The following is an 18,401-nucleotide window of genomic DNA, read 5'->3' on the forward strand; positions in this document are numbered from 1 at the left end:
TAGACAGATACACACATCTCACCAACATATCAGCAGACACACAAATCACACTTTCTGACAAGGCAAAGACAGAGCAGTGAACACAAACAGCACACCAACATACAGACAGACACCCCTAACCCCCCACCCTGAACCCTAAAACTCAGCCCTTAGCCCAAAAAACTAGCAGGTGTGTGTGTCTAGCCTGGCCTAGCTTAGGTTGATTAATTGAAAAGCCAGGTCTACAGTTTAGATACTTTAGGAGTGATGTAAGAGAACGCCCGCACTCTTGACCTTGGTCTGTGTAAGTGTGTGATATGTTTTTTACTAGTGCTGGGCAGGTGCTAGCCCAAATCTTTAAATGCAGAATTTAATATACAATCATACTTATTTCTGTTACTCCACTCCATAGCAGCCTTGATACAGCTAATGAGTATCTTCAAGATTTCTCATCCTCTCCTATATGGTTGCGCAGACATGTCTTCAGCGCGCTAGTGTAGTAATACCTACAGATTCATAATCTACAGGGAGTATCAGGGATGTGGGTGGGCAGGTGGCTGTTGCCTCCCACTCAAAAGATTCACTGAGCGGGCTCGCTTCTATTTTACCTGAGTGTACTCATGGGCATCATTTTGGGGTCACATATGTGACCCCTGACTTGCCCTGTGTGACCCCTGACCTCAGAGGTGGCAAAGTCAGTGCCAGGAACACAGGGGCAGCTCGTCCTTAAGGATGTTGGTTGAGGCACTTATTTCCTTGTTTTCAGTCAGGTTTTTTTTTATCACACTATTAGTGTAGTATAAAAATGGAGTACAATTAGCTGGAATATGACCCTATCTGGCAGCTGAGGTAAGTAGAAAATGCTTTAAAATATATGTTTTGTGTGTGCTTGTTTAATGTTTACATTCCTTCCACATTAATTGTGTGGAATCTGTCATGGTGTCAAGTGTGGTGTATGCACTCTTGTTTCAAGAACGTTGCTTACTGGTTGAAATATTTGTCGCTATTCCCTGCCTGTGTTGGTTTCTGTATAATTCTAATTCAGTTTTTCTGAGTGGGATGGTGTGGTGCGTGACTTTCTTCAAAGCTGGGTTGTAAAAAATGTAGTCTGGCTAGACTATAGTACTGCTCCTCCAGGAATTTCTCTTGACTCTCCCATTTTCAAGTACAATAGTACCTTGTTGATGTCCACACCCACATTTAAAGTAGGGCTGTATTATCTGTGGCAGTAGCGGCTGCTAACGGACCCGAGTGGCAGGTGGAGGATGGGGGCACGAAAAAAAGAAACACGCATTTGCAATGCAATAGGTCTTGCAGTTACAAGAGTTTCAGCTATTGGCATTGTAAATAACTATGCCTTTTATAGATGTTTTTAAAAAAAATAAAAGGCATTATTATTTGCAATGTCAATAGCTCAAACTCATGTAAATGCGAGACCTATTGCATTGCAAATGCTTGTTTCTATTCTATTCCCCTTGTGTTATTTCGTTACGATTCGATATGCTTCAGCAATAGTTTCTTTGCTTTCACAATGTTTATTAACTTAATTGCTATTTTATTTACGATTCAGTCTCTCTATTTATTTCTGTCTGTCTCTCTTCGTGCAAACGTTTCAGGTGATTTATCGCTAGAGCGGACTTTGACATCCTGTTGAATCGTGTATCCCCTAACTCAGCTCGAGCAGTGCTCAGATGCTTCTGTCTGAACCTGCCCGGGCTGAATTTCGTTTCCGAAAAGTGCCGAAGAGCAGGGGATACACAATACCGTGGGGATACCAGATATTATACAACATCGGGTCAAACGAGTGAGGAGTCGTCGTAGGACCAGGTGGAACTGGATCGAGCAGTGCCAGCACCATAGGCAGGAACAGTGGGAGGACGGAAAGAGTACGGGACCAAAAGGCACACTGGATGGCACAAATGCTCTTGCAAACATTGAGTGCATGGCATTTAAGAGGAGTTTCTGAAATATTTTAAGGGACTTGGGATACGTCCTAACCATGAAATTGTGAAGTTTATCATCGAGGTGGTGACAATACAGCAAAGGTCTAAGCCTTCATTTGCTCCATGGTACCAACCTTGGCATCAAGTATTGCTTTGGTAGCAACATGTGGTCTGTCACAGACAAAATAAGTATGGGTTTCTTTAGCACATACCGGAGACTTTCCTCCGGTTCTCGAAACCTTCAAATATATATATTTTTTCAGATTCAAAAGAGGCCTCTGAGGGACTGCTTAAAATTGCATAGTACATTTGTGGTACATCATGGTGAGAGATAAAAATTCTCCCTAGCCTGATGGCGTACTAGTCCGCCACATTTAGAGATGTGCGCTAGCCCTGCAAACATCACTAGAAATTGACAGGCACCACCTTCACACAGGTTCCTGTCAATGTGTTAAAAATGTGATGGATAGTACCGTCAAATTGATAGATGCCTGTCAAACTTTTAACACGTTTTTGCTTTCTTACAAACAAAATCCCAAATCGAGATTTTGTTTAAAAAGAAATCTAAACGTAATGACCCCACGCGCACCGAAGGCTTGGCATAGAGGGTCAGGGTACACTATCAAAGTTGCATCAGTGTACCCTCTCCCCCAGACTCTAAATCAGGCCTCGAGTCTTGTGGAGAAATTAAACCTATTACATGGCAGGGTTACATAAGGGGTGAGTTTTTGCCAGTAGGTATGGTTTCACCGGGGTTCCACTTACAGACCTGCTGTTTAAACCATTTAAAGCCATTCCTTTTTTGTGGCAGGCTTTATATATGTAGGGACGAAAATCACTGACAATTTCTCCAGTTGAGTCATATTTCACATTTTAACTTTGTCCCTCTTCGTTCTACTGTCTATTTGCTTGTTGGCAAGCTTGATGGGTTCCGAAAATGAACCCTCCAAACAGCAAATTGCCAATCCGTGGTTCCATACTGTTTCAAGTGGGTAGACAGCCCCTAACACCTCACCCAACCTCTCCCCAAATCCTCCCTTGGCAGATGGCCACATTTACTTGTTTAACCAAAGGAAGAGGATTAAGGCTTAGAGGAGTCTCTTTTTTTTTAAACTTTCTTTTTTTGCATTTTTCATATCAAAAACAGAACACATACAATACTCAGTAGGCATTTTAGTTACATTAAAGGGCTACAATTTGGTACAGCACGTTTGTTCGCATTAAAAGGCTGATCACAGTACACAGTGAGAGCGTTATGCAGGCAGTTTGTACACCACTATACATTGTGCGTCTAATCGGTCGACCCCAGCATTCTACTACTGGGCCACTACGGTCAGCCGGGTGATCTTTACAGGTGGAGCTCATACAGCAATTTTGCTGGTAGTCATACACTGCAACTAAGTCGTGAGAGGTTCCAAAATATCACAGGGTCTAGAGCTTGGAGGTAGCAGCTGCGAGTATATGTTGCTTTGCTCCAGACAGTATGTCATCTCTGCTAGCCATTCCTTAAATTTGGGCGCCCTGCCCCTCCCCCACCTACATGAATTTTTAGGTCTCGCCTACGCAGCGCGCTTGCGCTGTATAGGTAAGAGACCTGTAGCCATTGAGTGCCTTTTTCAGGCTAAAATGTGCATGCGCTCCATTGCCTTCAATGGCAACACGTGCACGTGAGGAGATTCCCTTGCGGGAGCGAGCGCTGCCATATGGTAGCAATTATCGCTCTCGCAAGGGAATCAAGCAGCCCCCCTCCTCCCCCCCTCTGCTGCCGCGCACGCTCCTCCCCCTGCTGCCGGCAGCCTGCCTGGCTTGTGCTTCTTTTTCTTTTTCCTTTATTGTGTTTACTGCTTTACTTATTATTATTTTTTTTAATTACATTTTTTATTGTTAATAAAAGTTCAACATTGGATATTTTCAGGGTTTACATTGTTCGTACCAGTCGTGCACAGTTAATAAATAATACATAGCGGCCATCATACTTGAGCATGTGGAATCAGTGTTATTACTACCCCAAGATATTTATACATTATATGCCCTCTCCTCCGAGGTTATCCCCTCCTCCCTCTGTATCATTCCGAATCAGTGTCACTTTCCATGGGAGGTGGTTCACAAACATACCCTCTGTATTCATTCCAGGCTCCCCAAATTTTCCCCCATTTTCTCGGGCATTTCCGATTTAAATATACAGTCTTTTCGGCAACCATTGCAGGGTCCATATCCGCGCTCCAGTCTCTGAGCGCCGGTGACACGGGGGAACCCCAGGCCCTGGCCACATTTCGTTTAGCATACACAATACCCAGCGTTGCCCAGTCCTGCATCGATTTGCTTAAATCATTAGGCTCCCAAATGTTTAACAGACAGCGACGCGGCTCTGGAAGCAGCGAAACATTAGCCACTACTGCTTTACTTTTTAACAAAACACAACTGTCCACCATCAATCGTAAACTTATCCAACGGGTTACACAATACGTTTCCCCTCTCTGGTTTATCGCAATCAGGTTGTTCATACACATTGTCCATCAATGTCGTTGGTGCAGCTGGGGTGGTTTTGGGGGAGCAAGTTTGTTACCGGTGAGGAACGTATATTACCGCAGGCCAGTTTAGAAAGGATCAGCGTGTGCAAGGTTGTGCAGAAATCCTTTGTGTGCGTGTATATTTCTATGCAATGCGGAGCATTTGTGGGTGTAATCCAGCACCTCTAGCCTTGTTTTCATGTTGTGATCACTGACTAAGAAGTAAAAGCTGTAATAGTTAATGTTCATAGGTGTGCCTTCTAGCTCTTCCTAAACAGGTGTTAAAATAACTGGCGGCAGTTCTGAAGTACAGCCACAATGGGCCGTGAGCCAGATTTACAGAATCCTCCTGCGGCATCTCAGAAAGAAACTGCGTTACCACAACATGGAAGGCAGCATGAGGCGACAAATTTTCTTCCAGGCAGTCTACTTTCTTTCAAGGACTGCCCTATGGAACAAGGCCGTCGATTTAACAACGAGGAGTGGAATTTATCCGAACCAGGAATACTAGGCTTCCATCTTGAAATTCCTGAGGTCGCCAGAGTAGAAACATTTCAAATTCCTTGCAGGATTTGCAGGCTCCTGCCACAGAAAGAAGCCAGCTATCAATGGATACAAATTTTCAACAAATTTTCAACAAACTCCTGAACGCAAATTTCACAAGATCCAACACGACCAAGGCAGTACTAACCAGTGAAGAAAGTTAATAACTGAGCAGTGCGCTCCTCTACTCTTCTCAGCCTGACCTCTACCCACAGTTACATTTTCAATTTTTTTACCAATACACTTGAACCATTGTCTGAGCCTTTTGTGTTTTTTTTCCTAAGGCAACCAAAGTGGCAAGTGAATAGTGAAGAGCTGTGCCAGATATCTACTTACACCTCGATTGTTAGGGCCTTCCTTTTTGCAGACATCAAATAAGACAAAAAAAATTCTCCAAAAATAAATAAATCTACCCGATTTAAACAAGCATTGGCATAGCTCTCCCCTCCCCCTGCTGCCCGCCTTCGATGTTGGTGTTGCTTATGTGTGTCACCCGTACAGCGCTCCTTTTACTCATTTTGTTCGTACCCTCTGTTCCTTTACTGCACCTTTCTGCATTCCGTCTTTCTTCTCTTTTTTTCCGGCTTGACGCCTCCATCCTGCTTCATCTGCTTCTATCCTTCCCTCCTACCATTTTCACCTCACTTGCTTCAATAATTTTTTAAAGCCGTTGACGCTGCTGCTTGAAAGCTGATTGGGTGCCTGGCTCTGTCTACCAGCTAGCTGCATTTTTTAAGAAACGTCTAACCGCTTAGCTAAAGGTTTCTGGCACGTAGGTTACAGTGAGTGATCATAAGACCGTTGGGTGTTTTAGAGATTCCTGACCTCTTAGAACAGTGCAGCTTTTAAAACTGTCATTGGAATGTACTTTCGTTTTCAGCCTCACGCAAAGGGCGCGTGATTTCAGAGTTGTCAGCTCTGGTGATGCACGGAGTACGACCTTCGTCAAACAAAACACGTGATGCACAAGCCAGTCAACATAGTTTTACCAAATTCGAGGCATTGTCAAAATGAAATGTAACTGTCCAAAATACATGTGCACAGTGGCATATTTGAATTTCTTTTACTGCCTCCTGCTTTTGAAAAACCATCTAGCACCTGTGGATGTAATACATTTGAGCATGCCTGTCTGTCACCAGAATGCAGCCCTACCCACGTGGACTTTCTTGGAAGTAGTCTTTTATGGCTGATGAATGTAATGCAAAGCTTAACGCAATCAAAGCGATGTGGCGCATGCGTATGGGAAATGCTCGCCATTTAAATTCGGTTTAATTAGCAAAGTACTGTTACCGGTCATGTGATCTTTCAGTTGATAAACAAATTTTCTGGTGAGGCCATACAGAAATATTTTAATTCTAAAGTTGAATTCTTTGAGCAAAAGGCCAGTTCACCCTCGTAAAAACTTGATGTCGTTTGGCAGAATGTAAAATAACATTTTAAGGTGGCTGTCCATCTTTACTTGCTTTTAAAAACAAGCATTGGCATAGCCAATAGGTCTCGCCTTTGGGACCTTATAAGTGTTTAGCCATGCAACACTTGATGTTGTTGCACCACGGATATTGTGCTGGATAACTAAACACTTATAAGGTCCCAAAGGCAAGACCTATTGGCTAGGCCAATGCTTGTTTGCTTTGCAATGAGCAATCCCACCGCTATCAGACGTTTTATTTGGCCTCTATAGCCGGGCAAATACCATAGGAGTCCCATCTCAGGTGTTAAGACCAGCTGCTCGCCAATCATGTCCCTCAGGGCCGCTTCCACCTCATTCCAATAGTGCGCTATGGCCCTACATTCCCACGCAAATGTAAAAACCCACCCCCTCTTGTTTGCAGCGGCTGCATTTATCATTATCGCGCAGTTGGAGCTTGTGCATTTTCACAGGAGAATAATACACCCTATGAAGAAATTTAAAATGTATAATCCGAAATCTGCTACTTGTTGTGATGCGCTCTGTCTGCTAGCAGCAAAATGCCCAGATCTCGTCTGTCAGCTGGTGTCCCAAATCTGTTTCCCACCCCATTTTTGCCTTCGCTTTGTTGTGTGTTCCTGCCCCTATTGTCGCCTTGTACATACAGGACACTGCGTGAGATGCCCCAGCTAGCAACAGTTGATGCAATGGGAGCAGTGTGAGGCATTCCTCCGGGAACTTGGGAGTAGCAGCCTTACATCCTGACGCAATCAAATATAGAGGAACCGCCCCTTTGAATTGCCTGTGGGCATACATGTCCCCCATGTGTTCCTGTTATATTTGAGGAGCATTCGCTTGCAAATACCTTCCTGTGTGACTGGTAGTCCCAGTTGGTCTTGGAGGGGAAGTAATGAGGAATATAGCATGGGAGTTTGTGATCATTTTGCGAGAGCGTGCCATGCCCCATTAGTGCAGGCTACTGTTGATCTTTTTCCTCCAACGTCTTGTTGTCAGTTCCCAGAAACCCTGTTAGGGGGAGAGGTGCCATATACCCCTGCAGCCCCGCTAAGTGCATCATAAAGGGTGGTGACTCAAACCAGTATGCAGCATAATGTGTATGGGCTCTGAGATAGTAAAGTTCGGGATCTGGTGCCTCAAACTCACCCTGCGCAAACGGAAGTGTGAGGGCACTCCATTTGATCCAGGGCTGTTTCCCACCCCACACCGAATCTATGACAAAATATTGACTACAAAAATATCTACCTACCAAAATATCGCAACAAAAATATCGATTACGTTAATATCGAGATCCTATCTTTAACAAGGTAAGTACAAAAATATCGAAAAAATAATATCGATGTCAAAAAGATCGTTTTTTTAAAAAGATCGTTTTTATAAATTAAAAAAACATGGAATATTAAAAAAATAATACTTATAAATGTAATAAATATAGTAAAAAATATATTATAATATTTAAAATTAATAAATATTGTAATAAAAACTAATAATAATAAAGATATAATACATAGTATATACTTCATTAATAATACCTCTAATAAATTATTTTAATAACTTATAAATAAATGAAAATATAATAAATTACAAATACATTTATATACATCAAATAATAATATAAATAACAATTATTAAAAATGTAAAACAAATAAAAAAAATGAAATACATTTTGGATAGCGTACAGGTAAAAATTACTATTCCCACTCCAGAGAGTGCAACAGTAGGGAAAGTGTTGGATAGCGTAGGGGTAACAATTACTATTCCAACTCCAGAGAGTGCAACAGTAGGAAAAGTGTTGGATAGCGTTGGGGTAAAAATGACTATTTCCACTCCCGAGAGTGCAACAGTAGGGAAAGTGTTGGATAGCGTAGGGGTAACAATTACTATTCCCACTCCAGAGAGATCAACAGTAGGGAAAGTGTTGGATAGCGTAGGGGTAAAATTAACATACTTATAAATAAATGTATTTTTTTTAAAATAAAAAACGTAACTATTAAATAAATATAAACCATTTACAAATACCAAGACATAATTATTGAAAACATGATTAGCAAAATATATTTAACTAAAAAAATTAATAAAAAATACCATTTAATAATATTTAATTACTAATTAATAATTAATTAACAATTATATAATTAACTCACAAGTTACTACTTGTGTAACGATATATCTGTAAGAGACATTAGTTAGTGATAGATTCCTAACCTTAGAATATCCCCAGGCGTCAGACTGGATCCGGAAACTTTTGCGTAGCAGTACCCTTGCGCGTCGGTAGGCGTCGTCTGCGGCTATGCGTCCGTCGTCGGCGTCGTGGGCGCTGTGATGACGTCATCGGAGTACTTAGACGCCGCCTCTGCGTGCTGGCGTCAGTTCTTAGACACAGCTTTTCCGCGCCAGAAACGCAGAGCTATGCCAAAAACCAACACTGGTGCCATGAAACTAGGGCCCTAAAAGGGGATGACCTTAACCCTAGATATCGGTTCGCAGAACGGGGAGGATGGGTGGGTCGGTAAGGAATCTATCACTAACTAATGTCTCTTACAGATATATCGTTACACAAGTAGTAACTTGTGCCTCTGAAAGAGACACGTTAGCAAGGGTACTGCTACGCAAAAGTTTCCGGATCCAGTCTGACGCCTGGGGATATTCTAAGGTAAGGAATCTATCACTAACTAATGTCTCTTACAGATATTGTTTCGCAGAACGGGGAGATATCGGTTCGCAGAACGGGGAGGATGGGTGGGTCGGTAAGGAATCTATCACTAACTAATGTCTCTACCAGATATATCGTTACACAAGTAGTAACTTGTGCCTCTGAAAGAGGCACGTTAGTGATAGATTCCTTACCTTAGAATAGATACCCCAGCAATACCAACCCCGTGGTGGTGGGTCTGCGAACCAATAATCACACCAGAAAGTCCTGGAGGACGGAACGGCCAAAGAAGCCATCCCTCCGGACTTGACTGTCCAGGCAATAATGTCTTGCAAACGTGTGCAGCGAGGCCCACGTAGCCGCCTGGCAAATGTCCTGCAAGGGCACACCTTGGCCCAAAGCAGTCGTAGTCGCTGTGGCTCGAGTGGAATGAGCCCTCAGCCCAACAGGGGGTTCCTTCTTTGCCAAGGAGTAACACGCCTGGATACACAAGATGATCCACCGCGAGATGGCCCGCTTGTGCACCACTTTCCCCTTCTTAGCGCCCACGTAACCAACAAAGAGTTGGTCATCCACCAGGAACTGACGTGTGCGATCCTGATAGAACGAGAGCGCACGTTTTGGGTCCAGACAGTGGAGCCTCTCTTCCTCTCTCGAGGGATGCGGAGGCGGAAAGAAGGTGGGCAAGGTAATGGATTGCCCAATGTGGAAGGCCGTGACCACCTTGGGCAGGAAAGAAGGTCTCGTCCTTAACACAACCTTGTCCGGATGGACTGAAAGGAACGGAGGTTTACAAGATAGAGCCTGGAGCTCACTCACTCTCCTGGCAGAGGTGATGGCTACCAGGAAGGCTGTCTTCAACGTAAGAAGGCGTAGAGGACAGTTGTGAAGTGGCTCAAAGGGAGCACACATCAGAAAGGTAAGAACCAGGTTCAAGTCCCACTGAGGCATCACAAAGGGAACCGGAGGAAACATATGAGTGATGCCCTTCAAGAATCTGTTAACAATGGGGGACTTGAACAAAGAAGGCTGATGAGGTAGCCTTAAGAAGGCTGAAAGGGCAGAAAGGTAGCCCTTGATAGTGCCCAGAGCAGAGCCCTGCTGGGCAAGAGAAAGAAGGAAGAGAAGAACCTCAGAAAGAAGGGGCAGAAAGAGGATCCACAGCCTTTGCTGTCCACCATGCCACAAATCTGTTCCACTTGCAGGCGTATACTCACTTTGTGGAGGGACGCCTGGCTGCCAGAATGATGACACAGACTTCAGGAGGCAAGTCAAATGGCCTCAACTGTCGCCACTCAATCTCCAAGCATGGAGGTGGAGACTGGACAGGTTCGGGTGGAGGACCGTCCCCTGATGCTGCGACAGAAGGTCCCCCTGAAGAGGCAGACGAACCGGGTGATCGACTGACATACTGAGTAGCTCGGGATACCAGTACCTTCGTGTCCAGTCCGGAGCCACAAGGATGACTTGTGCCCGGTCGCGCCTGATCTTCTTCAGCACTCTGGGCAGAAGTGGTATAGCCGGAAAGGCGTACAACAGACCGCAACTCCACTCGCGACAAAAACCGTCTCAGAGCGAGTGCCGCCTTGGAAATTCCAACGCGCAGAACTGATGACATGGCGCGTTCTCTTCGGTGGCGAATAGATCTAACCAAGGCTCTCCCCATCGCAGAAAGAGACCTTGCGCCACGTCCGAGTTCAGACGCCATTCGTGATCCATCATGCACCGACGGTTGAGTTCGTCCGCCCTGGCGTTCAGAGAACCTGCCAGGTGTTGAACCACCAGAGTCACGCCCTGATGTTCCAGCCATTGCCAGAGGCGCAGAGTCTCCTGGCAGAGGGGCCACGACCCCACCCCGCCCTGTTTATTGCAGTACCACATGGCGGTGGTGTTGTCCGTGAACACCTGCACTACACTCCCTCGGACAGAGGGGAGGAATGCCTTCAGTGCTAGACGAATCGCCCGCAGCTCCAAAAGGTTGATATGGAGCCGGGACTCCGCCGGAGACCAGAGGCCTCTGATCTCCGCCTCTCCCATGTGGCCTCCCCAGCCATGAAGGGACACGTCCGTCACAACCACGTGCTCCGGTTGGGGAAGGGAGAGCTATCTGCCGCTGACCCAATCGCGGTCCGTGAGCCACCACTGCAGCTGTCTTGCAGTGCCCTCCGAGATCAGGACATGGTCGGACAGGTTGCCCTGATGCTGGGCCCACTGAAACTTCAGGTCCCACTGCAGAGCCCGCATCCGCCAACGGGCGTGAAGCACCAGGAGGATGCAGGAAGCCATCAGCCCCAGAAGCCGCAGCGTCAACCTGACCGAAACTCAGGATAAAGGCCGGAAGATTGGAATCAAAGCCTGTATATCCTGAACCCGCTATTCGGGCGGATAAACCCGAAACTGCGCCGAGTCGAGAACCGCTCCGATGAAAAGGAGCTTCTGAGAGGGGCACAGGTGTGACTTCGGCACATTGATGGAGAACCCCAGCAGGTGTAGATCCGCCGTAGTCTGGAGGTGGCTGACGACTGTCTGGGGCGATCCCGCCTTCAACAACCAGTCGTCGAGGTAGGGGAAGACTGAAACCCCTAACCTGCGCAGATGAGCTGCGACCACCGCCATCACCTTCGTGAACACCCGTGGGGCGCTGGTAAGGCCGAAGGGGAGCACGGTAAACTGAAAGTGCTTGTGGCCTACCGTGAACCGCAGGTAGCGCCGGTGGGCCGGCAGGACGGGGATGTGGAAATAAGCGTCCTGCAAGTCCAACGCTACCATCCAGTCTCCTGGGTCTAGGGCAGCTAAGACCTGAGCCAGAGTCAGCATCTTGAACCTCTCCTTCCGGAGGAAGCCGTTGACGTTCCTTAGGTCCAAGATAGGGCGTAGGCCCCCTTTGCCCTTCTTGGGTACCAGGAAGTAGTGGGAGTAGCAACCACGTCCTACTTCTGGCCCAGGAACGCGCTCCATGGGCCCCTTGGCCAAGAGGGCCGACACTTCTTCCTGGAGAAGCCGCAAATGATCCCCCGATACGCGGTGGTGTTGCGGTGGCATGGCTTGAGGAGTCGTCTCGAAGGGGAGGGATTAGCCCCTTCGGACGATCTGCAGCACCCACCTGTCCGAAGTGACAGTGCGCCAGTGAGAGTGGTGATGGCAAACCCTGCCCCCCACTGGCGTCACATGGGCCGAAAAGCACGGACTAGGAGGGTTTAGAGGCGGATGCTGAGGGGGAGGGTGTGGACTGGCCTCGCCGTTGTCCCCGACCGCCTCCACGGCGATTACCACGGCCACCACAGCGCTGGAAGTTAGTCTGCGGCGTGTGGCTGGCGGTACGTGTGGGGACGCCCCTTCCTTGGCCACGAAAAGAGCAAAAGGCAGCCGTTTGCTGGCGCGGGGCCGAGAGGCCCAAGGACTTGGCAGTAGCCCTGGAGTCCTTAAAGCGCTCAAGCGCATGGTCTGCCTTGTCGCCAAAAAGGCGACGGCCATTGAACGGCATGTCCATCAGTGTACTTCAGACATCGGCCGAAAAGTTGGCGGACCTCAACCAGGCGTGGCGCCTAACCGCCACCGTCGTAGCCATCGCTCTGCCCAGTGAGTCGGTGGTATCCAGCCCACACCGGATAGAATATCTGGCTGCATCTCGGCCCTCCACAAGGGCTTGGCCGAGTTTGGCCCGTACCTCCAACGGACACTCTGGCAGCACTTCCGCGACCGTTTCCCACAGAGAGTGGGTGTAGCGGCCCAAGAGGCATGCGGTGTTGGAAGACCGCAGTCCCAGACTAAGGGAGGAGAAGATCTTTTTTCCCGAACTGCTCGTACCTCTTGGATTCCCTGTCCGGCGGGGCCGACGGGAATGCAGTCTGGGAATTGGAGGCCTGGATGACCAGGCTCTCGGGGGTGGGGTGGGTGGACAGGAAACATGGGTCGCCCGGGGCCGGGTGGTGGCGTCTGGCCACGTTCCTATCTACGGGCGAACACGTAGCGGGCTTGGACCAAGTGCCCAAAAGAACGTTGGTCAAGGCCTCATTAAAGGGCAGCAGAGGCTCGGCAGAGATTGACTGCGGTTTAAGGACCTCAGTGAGGAGGTTAGTCCTCACGGCCGCGACGGAGAGCTCAAGGCCCAAGGCCTTGGCAGCCCTCATCAACACCACGCTATATGTTGCCCCCTCCTCCGAAGCCACGGTAGGAGGCGAGACAAAGCCAGTGTCAGGAGAGGTGTCCAGACCACTGGCCTCCCCAAGGTCTCCTGCCCAGTCCTCATGAGACTGACACTCCCGGGTCAGAGGGTCCTCAGACCCCTCCCAATCCTCCTCATCACCCATCTCCTGATACTCAGGGTTGTCAACTAATGGGGCCGGTTCATTGAAGTAAAACTCCCCAAGCAGCATCGAAAGCGGCGCCCAGCGGCGCTGGTTCCGACGCCGGAACCGGAATGAAGGAGGCATCGGGGACGGCGCCGCCCGAGGACGGCGCAGGAGGCGACACCTGATGGACCGACGCCGGGGGGGTCGTAAGGCCCACCGGTGACGATCTAGAGCCCGAGGAAGGTCTAACGGTGTCCCGCGGCACCGGGCCCGAAGGTGCCGGCGGCGTCGGGGCCTCTTGATCCTGCAGCGCCGGGCCCGAAGGTGCCTTTGTGTAGTGGTGTGGCAGGGGATGTGAACGGGACCATGATGGATGGAGCGTTAGGTTAAAATCTCCTCCCCAAATTAGGTGGGTCAAGCCTAGGCTCACTATTTGTGCCATAACTTATTGAAGTACTCTTCATCATCTACGTTAGGAACATAGCTGCTCACCAGCGTGATGGATGCTGCAGCCAGCCTACCCCACGTCATGCAGAATCTCCCCTGCTAATCATTGTGGAGCCTTCCCAACATAAGGCAGCGTTTTTTAATGAGGATTGCTGTGCCTCTTGAGTAAGCCGAGTAAGAAGAGAAATATCTGTGGGAGGCCCATCGAGCCGCAAACTGTGACCCAGTAGAGGGGAAGGTATGTGCTTCCCGTAGCATAGCTATGCTCATGTGATGTCTGTCCAAATAAGCCAGTATATGTCTTTTTTCCTAGGGTCTCCCAGCCCTCTAACGTTCCATGTCTGTAGTACCACTTGAACTGCATATTGTTCCTCGCTTGCCATCAGCTAATAACGAGGGGTGTATTTGCCCTACCAACGAGTGTCTGCGTCTGAGCGATAGCTGTACCTGTGCTGCCTGTGTGCATTGTAAATCTATCAATGCCTATATTGTTACCCAAATGTCTCTCCCACAACGGCGTCCCCAACTTGCCGTGTACAGTCTTCGCCCTTCTAACCCCTCCCAACAGAGCTGTGTACGCCAATTCGACCTTTGTCTCATCTGTCCCCTGCCTTTGATACGTGTTCCATGCTACAGGCCTGTAGCATATATTCGTCTTATAAGTATGGTGGTGATCAGGCATGATGGCAGTCGCATTGTGAAAGACGAAGTGTGCTTAAGTAGCAAGTCGACTGGTTAACAACACGCTCAACATTCCCATAACATAAGAATAAACATAGTTAACTATAAGGACAGTTCCCCCCAATGAAGGAAAGGGGATCTCCCTTGGGACTTGTGTCCTAGGGGGCATGGCATCGTCTCCTGCACAATCATGGTGTACATGAGGAGGCCCTGGAATGCAGGTTCATTGTCCAGAGGGTTCTCACTGTATCTGTTCAGTACTACGATGTGGCGTCAGGCCATACATATGTGAGACAAAAAGTTACCTGAGAGCAGCGTAAGATCTAGTTGCGGGGAAAGTGTAGAAACTGAGCTGCTGTAAGTGTCCCTTCAGCCTCCGCCAGCAGTCCTCACTCCTCATCATATGGCGAAGGTTCCTCTCTGCTACCTGATGGGGAGTGCTCTGCTCTCTTGGAAGCCTTTACTGTTTTAAAAAAAAGTCTGCTGCCTGTTGTGGAGTGTTGTATATGTGGTGTTTGCCGTCATAGGTGAGCCGCAACCTACTCCCTCCTGCTGCAGTTTTTTATTGAATGGCAGATAATTTTTCCACCCTTCCTGGACTTGAAGCGTGAAGTCAGGATATAGTGATATGGCATTGTTCTCGAAGAGTACATCCTTCATTTCCCTCGCCTTGTGAAGGGCCACATCACAGTCTCTATAATTGAGCAGTTGACCGATTATGGGTCTGGGTGGCGCTCCTGGTGGGGACTTCAGCACCAGTGTTCGATGCACCCTTTCCACGATAAGCTTTTAAGAAAAGGCTTCCTAGCCAAAACAGGTGATTAGCAGCTTTTCCACGTAGTCTTATAGCCTCCCAGTATTGGTGGTTTCTGGTATGCCGGTGATTCGGATATTATTACGCCTCGAATGGGCTTAGAGATCTTAATTTTTTGCCGCAATCACTTTGAGCAGTTTGTCCATGTCTGTGAGTTGTCCTGCATGGTCATCTTTGAGAATAGATATTCTGGTTTCTGCTTCTTAGATTCTGCCGTCTTGCTTCTCCAACTTCTGTGTAATTTGGTCCATTCTGGTGCACATTGAGTCCATTTTCCCCTTGATGGATACTATGCTGTTCTTCATCGTGAGCAGCAGAGTTTTCATCTCTGCGTCGTGTGAGCCCTGTCCTGCCTGGCTTGACCTATCGTGCTCCGCCTCAGGCGGGAACCATAACTTAGCTTGCTTTCCATCTAGTTTCCACATTGCAAAGTGGTACTTGCCAAACGTGCTGGACGAGTGCAGGTGATATGGCGTACGTGATAGGACAGGTCGCTTGCTCCCACCTCGCGGTATGGTCCGTCTATTTTCCAGTTACAGTTGTCTTTTAGGGGCAGCCTTCCATCCCCGTCAACGTGTGTGTGCTTTGTGTCTCTGTGGCCCCTGGTCCCACAGATAGCTATTTCGTCGATGCATGCCACGCACTAGAAGGTTTTCCAGCGCGGCAACCGGGTGCGTGCTGCTGACTCCTCCCAATCAGCCTCACCGCGTCATGTGTTCTGGCCTGCCCCGGGAATCCGCAGTACGGCCGTTTTGTGTGCTCGTCGCTGAGGAGCGGCTAGATAAGCGGCTTGTGCCTCACCAGGTTCTTGTCTTCTGGCGTGCGCCCTGCGATGTATGTGCAGCGCCCACTTGCTTGGCGGTGATGGCCTTGGGGGACCGCACAGTCAGTTTTGCAGCTTACGTTGATGGGCTCCATGGCCCCTCTCCACATTTAGCAGCATGCTTTAGTATGGTGTCATAGTATCTGAGCAGTGGCGTCAAGGGGTCCCACTTGCTCCCTGCCGCGACGCTCCGTCAGCGGTGAGACAGTGTGTTCGCGTCGCTACGGTGCAGGGTGGCAGTCGCTGTCCACAATGTAGATTTTGAAGTCCCTGCTCCTGATTTTCACCGCTTCACAATTGTTAAGATGGCGCTTCCATGCCTTTGGGCCCAGTAACGAGATGAGTGCAGGACAAGGCGCAAGTTATAAGGATGGCCAGCTGTGCATGATCAGTCCAGGGATCCGGGCCTGGACAGCACACCCCGGCTCGCTGCGTCAGTCAGGGAAGAGAGCCAGGGTATTCCAGCTGGAGCATTGAAGCAGCCAGGGGGGAGCCCCGCACGAGCGGTGCCCGGAGATGCCCCCCGGTGCAGTCGCCAGGTGAGCATTGACAGAGGGACGCAGGCCCACACTGCTGCATCGCAGGATGGGCGTGATTCACTGTGGGGCACCGCCACGGTCTCCAGCCCCACAGGGTCCGTGTTGCGGCAAGTGCCAATGCAGGTCACGGATGCACCCGGCCGGGCAGCAGCAAAGGCTCTGGCTTTTGCGCGATAGGCCTTGATCCCCCGGCCTTGCGAGGATTCAGCCCGCTTCTGGTCTGTCACATGAGCCTGTGCAGTATTCGCCCATGGATGCAGACTCCCGAACCCACTGCCTGGTCGGTGCCCGTCTTCTTTTCTTGCAGATCGACTTGTGTGTGCCTCATGACCCCGCCAGGCCTGTACTGCGTCTGTCGCCTTTGCGGCTAGCAGCAGCTTGACCCAGCTGGATTTCAGTACAGATCTGTGCAGAGCTCTACAGGCCAGGGATCCCCTGGCCTCGTGTAGCTGTAGCCCGCGCCGGGGCCGTAACAGGGTGCTGCACTACTCATGGCCTCAGGAGCAATCCCCAATCATGCGGGCTCGCAGCTTTTACTCCACCTTACTTGAGTTACCGGGTAGCGTCAGCTGCCCCACACCGCTGCGATCACTCAGGCACCGCAGGCAATGGCGGGTCCCTGCCTCACTCGGCCCTGCCGTTAGCGCAACGTTTCTCAGGCTGCAATTGTTCAAGGCGCCTAGTAGGGCCGCCGCCGTGTCCAGTTCACTATGAGCAGGTCGTGTCACTTCTTCGGACCTTCCGCTGCTTGATTTGGCAGGTTACCACAAAATTACCTCTGCTAATTCAGGATATTTTATGGATATTTCCTCCAGGGCTGAAGGAGCCTCACTGCAGTGCAGCCATCTTGTTAGCCTGCCCTCTAGCCCCCCCTTAGAGGAGTCTCTTTGTTTATTTATTCTTGTGTTTAAAGCGCCTACAAACATAAAGTTCAGAGGAACACTAACAGTGCATTTATATTAGGAGTTACCCTTAGTTATTCAAGGAGTTATTTATTTTTAAGAATGGAAGTCTGCCACCTGCTGCTTGCCGATGGAGGACTTTAATGTTGTTCACCAATGCAGGTTCTAACAAGCTACATGCTATAGCTGCTTCTTCACATTTCAGAATGACAATCAGACATGTGATATTAACTGTCTGTCTCAATAGATCACACCATAATTTCTCTCTCCAATTTATGCCTACTCAGGGGCATACACCTTAAACAAAATATCTCAGAAAGGACAACACCTTGCAGTACCCAGTTTAATAGACAATGATCATAAAAATCTGCTTAAATCTGCCAGCTTAATGAAAACCATAAACTGCACCTCTCTCTTCCACCCTTCTCCATCCATGATTCTGATAAGCTCTGGGTCCTATAATATATTAACCCTACCTCTGTGGTCATCACTCACAACATGCCAACACTTGCCTCACAGGATCAAGATTAAGTTAACACACTTCTAACAACACACCCCACATTGCGTAGTGTGCTATGCTAGAGACAAGCGCACTTTAGTGCCCCACACAGATATATATAAATGTTCCAATACAATACATAACAGTTACTGGTGATACACTGGAAAGCTTTTACATGTCCTATAACATCTTAGAAAAAAGAGAGATTTTCTCACCTGAGCTAGGAGACGGGATAGGGGCCTGTTCTGATCCTGAGGAAAATGGGAAAACTGCAAGTTATCATAAGACACACAAGTGCGCAAGAGAGCAAACTGTGGAACCTTTCAGGATTGCTATGTCAGTGAGTTAAA

The 18,401-nt window shown here is 48.5% G+C and overlaps 1 protein-coding gene across 1 annotated transcript in view; it reads right to left on the reverse strand.

Annotated features, from left to right (window-relative positions):
- LOC147703652 (uncharacterized) overlaps nt 1-18,401 on the reverse strand; it is a 1,900,603-nt gene that overhangs the window by 503,778 nt on the left and 1,378,424 nt on the right. Inside the window, exon 15 of the mRNA XM_086929537.1 lies at nt 18,267-18,320. Coding sequence (XP_086785663.1) covers nt 18,267-18,320 — 54 coding nt within the window. The remainder of the gene's footprint in view (nt 1-18,266; nt 18,321-18,401) is intronic.

Source organism: Lissotriton vulgaris, chromosome 7 (assembly GCF_964263255.1).
Source record: "Lissotriton vulgaris chromosome 7, aLisVul1.2, whole genome shotgun sequence".
In the NCBI taxonomy this organism is placed as follows: domain Eukaryota; kingdom Metazoa; phylum Chordata; class Amphibia; order Caudata; family Salamandridae; genus Lissotriton; species Lissotriton vulgaris.